Source organism: Solanum pennellii, chromosome 2 (assembly GCF_001406875.1).
Source record: "Solanum pennellii chromosome 2, SPENNV200".
Taxonomy (NCBI): domain Eukaryota; kingdom Viridiplantae; phylum Streptophyta; class Magnoliopsida; order Solanales; family Solanaceae; genus Solanum; species Solanum pennellii.
Genome location: NC_028638.1, coordinates 40,927,241 through 40,936,030, shown reverse-complemented (window position 1 = coordinate 40,936,030; position 8,790 = coordinate 40,927,241). Strand labels below are relative to the sequence as shown.

General features: G+C 28.7%; 1 protein-coding gene across 1 annotated transcript; it reads right to left on the bottom strand.

The window, feature by feature from the left end:
• Window positions 1–5,488: 5,488 nt before the first annotated feature.
• LOC107009302 lies at window positions 5,489–7,866 on the bottom strand. Its single transcript, XM_015208611.2, has 3 exons — window positions 7,625–7,866; window positions 7,359–7,447; window positions 5,489–5,833 (listed from the first exon to the last, which is right to left on the bottom strand). Exons 1-3 carry the CDS (start codon window positions 7,661–7,663, stop codon window positions 5,686–5,688), a joined length of 276 nt encoding a protein of 91 aa, XP_015064097.1. The 5' UTR covers window positions 7,664–7,866; the 3' UTR covers window positions 5,489–5,685.
• Window positions 7,867–8,790: the final 924 nt, after the last annotated feature.

Genomic DNA, 8,790 nt, shown 5'->3' with positions numbered 1-8,790 from the left:
ACACATTGTGCCATTCTGTTCGGTTTTTGGTATGTTAGATTTCTTTTATATCTTAGTTGTTATTATATGCTAATTACGATTGATGTTTCCGATTGTTTTTAGGTTATTTTGGTTCTTTCATAAATATAATGTTTCTTACCTTTAACATTTGAGCTTTGTTATTTTTAGGTTATCTTTTTTATTCGAAGGGAATCATAAAATGTCTTTGTTGTTTTAATTTTTACAAGTTTATAAAATGGACTATGTTTTACGAGTTAATATCTTAAAAGATCTCAACTTAAGTAATTTATCTAGCAAAGTCATTAAATTTTAATTTTGTTTCATTAAAATCACTCAACTTATATTTTTATATCAATAAAATCACTCAACTAAATTTATCATTAATTAAATATATAGAATTACTTTTATTTATTTACATGCAATTAGACCCAAATTCAATACTTCCATGGACCCAATTTAAAAAACCCAAACACTTTTTCATGATTCAGAAACTTGATAGTTATCTATACTAATGAATCAGGAATCATCAATTTATATTTCAAGATTTTAAATTTTACTACAGAAAAAATTTACAATCTTTCATAAAATCAGAAGGTGAATAATATACGAGTGTAAATTTATTTGTAACAAAAGAGGGGAAATTTGTGTCGTCGTGGAAAAAAATCGTGTAAATAATATGAAAGAGGAAAAAGGGACAAATTAGAATTTGGTTTTAGTTATTGAATGAATTTGAGTGTAATTATACGTGGATAAAAAAACAAAATTATATATTTATAAATGAATAATAAATTTAGTTGAGTGATTTTTTTTATACAAAAACATAAATTGAGTGATTTAATAAATATAAAATAAAGTTTAATGACTTTACTAAATAAATTTTCAAAATTGAATGATGTTTTGAGATATTAACTCACGTTTTACCACTTCCAAGAATATTAATAATTTCCTCCCTAGGTGTTATTTAATTATTTTCTACAAGCACGTGTCAAAACATTTATAATTAATACTCTCTCCATCCGATTTTGTTTGTCATAATTTCTATTTTTAGAGTCAAACTATAAAAATATTGACTAACATTTTAAGATATATTTTTTCATCATATTAATATGCAAAAAATTGTAATTTATAGTACTTTTCATATAGTTTTAGAATTTCCAATTTTTTTTGTTTAAAATATCAAATTAATGTGATTCAATTTATTTCGAAAATTAATCAAATTGACTTTTGATAAGCGCAACATGACAAACAATTTCGAACAAAGCGAAGTAGCAACTATGTTTTACGAAATTTCAATAATTCACATTTGTGAGTCTTGTGACCAAAATAATAAAAAACAGTCTCCATAGTCAAGAACTACTTGTTTGACTGATTCGGGCTGCACAAAAAGATAATTAAATTAGCAAGTTGTTATGTGAAATTGATAAATAGGTCTTATTTTAACAAATAAATGTTAATTAGTGTCACATTTTAATATTAATAAAAATATATAACATGTTATATTATGTAATTATCGTGTTATGTTTTTATGATAGAATATGGTCATTAATTATTAGTAATTTTTGTAACATTCAACTTTTCATTTCACTCATTATTCTATTTATTGATATAGGGAAGACTTGTTTACGTATACTTTGTGTTGGATAGGAGATGAAATAAGTCAAGAGTGAAAAACAATGTAGTATGTAATAGTGAAAGAGAGAGTTGAGACTAAGAAAATATTCGAACTCTTCAATTATATTCAATATATAAAAGAGAGTATTTATATGTTGAAGGAAGATTTTCTATTTGTGGAGCTTTCAACTCTTCAACAGATTCAAAATTTCTTGAGTTGTATAATGTTGTTGGATTGTTGTATTCTGAAAAATAAAAATCAAGAAATATATTGTTGGATCGAAGTAGATTATACTGCAATAAATCTGAATCTCCTTAAAAAGCGCAAAATATTTGTGTTTCAACTTGAAAATAGTTTATTTATATTTTTATTCATTTTATTTTCAATTGTAAATTATTATATTTATGATATATTAACTACACCAACGATATATTAATGAATTTGGTTATTGTTAGCAAGATTGTGAAGGATCCGTCACATTGAAGATAGGTTTAATGAAGTCCTTGAGAGGATAATTTAATTATACAAATATAGGTTGGGAATTGGGATAATTAAATTTAAAGTGTCTGCAACACATAGTTGGAAATTCTGATGCTGCCCCAAGGTTTGGGGAATTAGTTGACCAAAGTTTAATTGCTGTCCTAACAATACTAGAAAATTAAAATTACACAGAATCATAATGTGAGAAATTTCTTTGTTTAATTAGAAATTTTAGATTTAAGCTTTAGCGCGTTTCTCCACGAATAAACAGAATGAATTTAGCCTGGCAGTTGGGAGCTTCTGGACGAATTTAATTTTTATTTTTGGTATGGACGAAACACTCTTATATCGCTAAACAGCAATACAAATGCACACAACAATTGGGTCGATAATACCTAAATCATAGTAATAATAATAAGAATTCAAAAGTCGAAATTGAGTTCAGATTCAAAACCATGTTCTTTAAATAATTGCAAGTTGCAACCCTATATATTTTGTTAATTAATGATGCTAAAAGAAAACCAAAGGTATATATCAAGATGGATAATGCTTATGTATTTTAACCATAAAAGATGAAAGTATTACTTTCTCTGTCTAATAATAATTGTTTAGTATAATATAATAAAAATATCATTTTATTCATACTTTCTCAAAAAATATATAAAACTAATAATGAATAAATATTGTTAGACTAATAATTATTTTTTTGATCTAAAACTAGGAATAAATAGTTGGTAAAAATTGTCCACATAGACCACGTACAGTCAAGAACTACGGATTTGACTGATTCAGGGCTACACAAGAATATCAAAATAAGCAACTTGTTATGTGAAATTGATAAGTGTGTCTTGTTAATTATTATTAAATAAATTTGTTTGTGCTTAGCGTGATTGTAAAGGAACCGTCACATTTAATTTAGTAGCACCTAAAATTAAAATACTCAAAATATTTTGCAGAAACTAGAGATAGATTTAAAAGTCTTTCGGAAGATAATTAATTTAAACACACAAATATACAAGTTCAAACGAAAGGTGACATAATTTAAATTTAAAACTCAAACTAATAATCTATTTAACTATACTTTCAAAAAATGACTAAGTTAACATTTCTTTTTTTAAAAAAAAATGGAAATTGAGGACAGAAAGAGAAAAATTAAAAGCAAATGAAGAGGAAAATCTATAGAATACCTTCGGTGAATCACGGACCGTGATAAATTTGTTATTTGATCGAAGAAAGGCTCTCATTTGGTAAATTAGACAAATAATGTTATTTTCCCAATCAATCGCGGGAAAAAAAAATCAATACGATTGGAACTTCACATTAGTGTCGATAAAATAAATTCATATTTTGGAGTTTTCTTTTTATTTCACATTAATAATGGTAAAATGTGTTCATATTTTGGTAATCTATTTAATTTGTCCAGCATTTTAATGGGTCGGGTGACTAACTTTTTGTATGGATAAAATATGAATTGATAATCATACTCAACCAATAAAATATGGATAAACTATGAATAAAATATGGATTAGCCAAATGGGTTAAGATTCTATATTTTATTCACTCAAAATTCATAATATCACTCAAAATATTGTAACTTCTCTTCCTTTTTATTTTCTCTATACAACTAATTGTTTTTATCTATAATTGAAAAGATGAAGTCTTTAGGCCCTCCAAAAAATATATTTTAAATGTAAATTTTTTTGGTTGATTATAACAATATTTTTTTTCATTTGTTTGATTTTATTTTGGATAATAAATAATAGTATAAAATAAGTAAATCATGTATTAGTACTAAAGTGCATTGAACATGTTTTAGTAATAAAATCCAAATATTCATGTGGATTATAATAACTCTTTTTGTTCATTTGTCTTCATGGTTCTCTGAACGTACCTGTGAAATCATACTGAAGATGTAGCTGAGTAGATTTGAATGTCATGTACAAAGTTGGACATTTTACTTTCAACAAACCAGTTACCTATAGCACAAAGGGTTTTCTTTCTTTCCCAACCCATTGTTTTTAAAGCCTACTTTCTTTCAATTGGATCTTGATCCAGACTACTATAAGGATCCTGTATCTAGCAATGTAAAAGGTAGGAACGGAAAGCGCAACTTATGGGATCTTGATTTGATTTTCAGTTTTTTTTTCTTAATTAATGCAATAGATGGATATTATGAGATCTTAATTTAATTTTTCACCTTTTTTTCCTTAATAAATACAACAAATTAATACATAATGTATCAACAATAATGTATCTAGATCCTTATGTATCAAAAAATCCTAAAAAACATGAAATTTGTGTAATTAGAAAAAAAAATAGGGATAGAAGTTAATTTTGATTTTACACGATGAAATTTATAAGAGTTATACTTGAATTATTACATTTTGGGATGTTTGGTTACTGGTTAGATTTATGCAGGTATTAGCTATGCACGGTTTAGTTATGCAGGCATTAGTTATGCAGGGTTTAGTTATGCAAGTATTAGCTATGCAGGTAATAGTTATGCAAGTATTAGTTATGCAGGATTTAGAAATTACAATACATGAATTATTAAGTATTGAATATTAAACTTTCTGTAAATTATTAATATATATTATTTACAAAGTAATAATACATACTAACAAAATGTGCAATACATTGAATAATATATAATACTAATATTTGATTAGCATATGTACCGTTGAAAATTATACAATTAAAATAAATTTAAAGAAATAAAAATGGTCTAAATATAAAAAAGAAATAAAAATAACAAACTTATATATAGGAAAACAATAAAGTTTTCAATTAAAAACAATTAAATAAATTAATAGGATAAATATACAATTTATCACTTTAATACATGTATAACTAATACACACATAAGTTATTCCACCTTCTACATGCATAACTTTATACATAGATTCCCTCATAAGTTATGTTGATATTAATTATGCAGAACTATAAAATTAAAATCAAACATGGTACAAGTTATGTTAACTTTTCTATCTAAATAAAAAATTTTACCAAACATTGTATAACTTAATATATTATTTTATACATGAATAAGAGACAAGTTATACCGTAACAAAAAACGGCCCCTTTATGTTGAACCATTTTCAACCCGCCGTTTGCTACCACTGTGTCCCACCATCCAAACCATTTTTTCCTGGCACGAGGGTTATATATTTTACGTTTCAAGACTCATTATTACGTATGTTGATCCATCCTTTTCGTTGTGAGTGATTAGTCAGAGTAGCTAAATGTTAGTAATTCGAAGACCAGATTTCCCCCCTTTCTTAGTTGTATGACTATTCTTGTATACTGGTAGTGAATTGCTCAATAAAAATTACAAGTAGCTAATTGATCATGTGATCATGACAATGTCTTGCTCTTTGAAGATCTGCGTTCTCATGATTTCTTAAGATCAATTTTTCACATTGTTGCCTGCTCAATGAATCACAAATGTTACACAAGGTTGCGGATATCATATTAAGTAGAAAGGAACATGCATTAAAGAAAAATGGAGTAAAGTGACACAATTGGAATTAGTTGATACAATTGAAATTAGTTAATCATAAACAAACAATAAACTTTAGGCTTAAATTTGGCCATCACTTCGGATCGCTGAAGAAGCCATTGATAGATGGCATGATCTCTGGAGACCTGTTACGAACGAACTTCCTAAGACCATGCTCTGCATATTTCTCCCCTTCTGAAAAGTTCTCCAACACTCCTGCTGCCCTGTTTTCCTTGTTCACCCTATGTTTTACAGAACAAAAAAACATTGATGAATTATGGATGATATAGCAATTTTATACTTTCTACATCTCCACTTCAATCGCGATGGGTTCCAAAGAACAAAGAGCATTACAAGTAGCAAGAAGCTGCGAGAAGTTAAAGGTCCAACTTACAATCTCCTGCTCTTGTTACATGTTAGTTTAAAGAGAGAACATCTAATGCAGAAATGAACTACCAAACTTTAACATACAATCAGTACTAAAAGGAGAAGTCCATTAACAGTCCTCGTTCACGCATTAAGGTCTCCACAAAAGAAAGATTCTCTCCATTACAAGCCCACGAAGCTCATTTAGACAGTGCACAAATTGTTTATATCTCTCGTGACCTTTAAGATTCAGTGATGAGGTAAAAAGCAAAAATAAAGGAATAGCATTTGATACAAAAGAGCACACTAAGCTGTAGAAGTAACTTAAGGGATCTCAAATCCCTATCCTTCCAAGCCTTGAAAATAACTGTACAGTTTTTCTGATAGATTATTAAGCAGAAAAAACCGTAGTGTCCCAAAAAGTACCTCCCAACAATGAATGGCAAAGGGGCAGGCAGGGATAAACCATCTACCTGTAACATTGCTCCTAATACAGCACCACAGTCCACACCCAGGAGCGCACCTAGATGTTAAAAATTATATTGTATATTCAAGGAACTTTTATGTCTATATATTGATTTTGAACCCTCCTAAATGTAAGATTTAAGGTTGGCTTCGTGGATGAGGGGTTAAAAACTCAGCTTGAGGTTCCAAGTTCGGATCTTAGGCACTGTTCTTTTTATCTCGAACCCATGGAAATCCTGGACCCGCCACTGTCCACACCCCAGCCCCACGTTTCTCTACTACCAACCAGTATACCACCCTGACTCGAAGAATTTTCCCTGTTCAAAAATTTTTTGCCGGACTTTATGCATTCTTTTTCGTTTTTCCTTCTTGCATTTTCGTTCTCCCTTACATAATTGAAAATCTTTACCAACTTCTCACACATGCATAATAATCTAAGTTGCGCGGACTCTTCACTTTCAATGCCGCACCCGTCTCGGATTCTCCAAAAATACACAACTTTTGGCGAATCCGACACGCACCCCTTGACATTATTGAAGAGTCCGAGCAACATAGATAATAATACATCTGAAATGGTGTAATCTATGTTGCTTGGACTATTCAAAATGTTGTCACACTGTGTCAGCTATGTTAAAAATGCACAACTTTGGAAGGATCAGATACTCACCACACTCACCTATCAGTATTTCTCAAGAGGCCGAACAAAACAGGGTGTAATATAATAAATTGCACATTCAGTCTATATTGATTAAAAATGTGTACCAAAAAAATTCAGAATTCAACCAAATTGAGTAATTGCACTAGTATGAAACAAGGAAATGCAATTCGCTGGCAGAGACGCATCAAACTATAATAGAGCTGAGTTTTTGAAGAATCTAGCAATTCATAGCACAATATAACATACAAACCATCGGCAAAAACAGAGGAAGGGTTTACCTGACTTCAGGATTGATACAGACGTTGCGAATCAATTGAAACCCACAAATTCCAACAGCTACTCCTACGGCTGCAAATAGTGGATACACCTATAACACCATAAAAATTACATCATCAGTACTCCAGATCTAATCGCCGAACTAGTAAATACAGTATAACATTACAAAAAAAAAACCATTGCCTCTTTGCTAGATCTATGAACCAAACAGTAACATAGCAAATTTCGGGACGACAAAAAAGACAAAGTTAAAGAGAGATAAATAGACCTCGGGCCTCAGCCATCGGTTGACGGTGGAGGAAGCCATGGGAAGGAGGAGCAAAATCGGAAAATGAAGAATGCTTCCTTCCAAGTACAGAGCTCAGCTGGCGATGTTCTTCTCTGTATTTATATTTAGTGTGGAATGTTCTTCTCAGCTGCAATTTGTTTAAGTTCATTGTACCCAAACGCCCATGGTTTTGAATACTGTGCTCCAACTGGCTCTGTTAGTCTCGGAAGACGTGACTCTCTGTGTTTCAATTTACGTTAAAGATTCAAAATCTTAAATTAAAATTGTAAAATTCAAATATAAAAGCTGTGAATATTTTAATTCCTTCTCTCGTTATACTAAAAATAATTATTTATTAGTCATATTTGTCCAATTTAGAAAATAAAATAATAGTTAATTATTATATTAAAAATAGTTATTTATTAGTCATATTTATCCGAAATCAAGATATAATTTATCTTTTAGATTTATGTTATTTTTGCTATTAAATAGCTGTCCAAATTAGAAATCAAGATATAATTTACCTTTTGGGTTTATGTTGTTTTTGCAATTAAATAATACTCCCTTCATTTTTTATTAATTTAATTTTTAAGATGTCTTACACTTTTTAAAAAAATAGATTAAGACACAAATTGAACATATTTTTCTGTTTTGATCTTTATTAATTATTGTTAAATTTATGATTAAAATAATTAAATATTAATTAATCATTAATTTCAATACTAATTAATGAAGATAAAATTTGAAAGAACACTCTAAAAGTAGTCTTGAAAACTGAAAAATTAAGTTAATTTGAAAAATGAATAATGTCTCAAACAGAGGTGGCTCGACGTGCTAAAAAAAAGACATGTGTCGTATGCCCCCAAATTTAAGAGGCCTCATTTTTTATAATAATAGGTTATAAGTTATTATTTTTTTAACAAATATTGAATGCTAATTGTAAAAAAAGTAAACATTTCATGAAAATGAAGGAATTAATAGAAGAAATTTTACATATTTGGAGTACTATATCTAATAAAAAGAATTTAAAATAAGAATGATTATATTATCGGATGAAAACTAGAAGATAAATTACATATAAGTTATTAAATTTAAATTTAAGCCCCGTTTGATTTTTGTTTTAGGCCATTAATACGCTTGAGCCGCTCCTGGTCTCAAAAATTAAG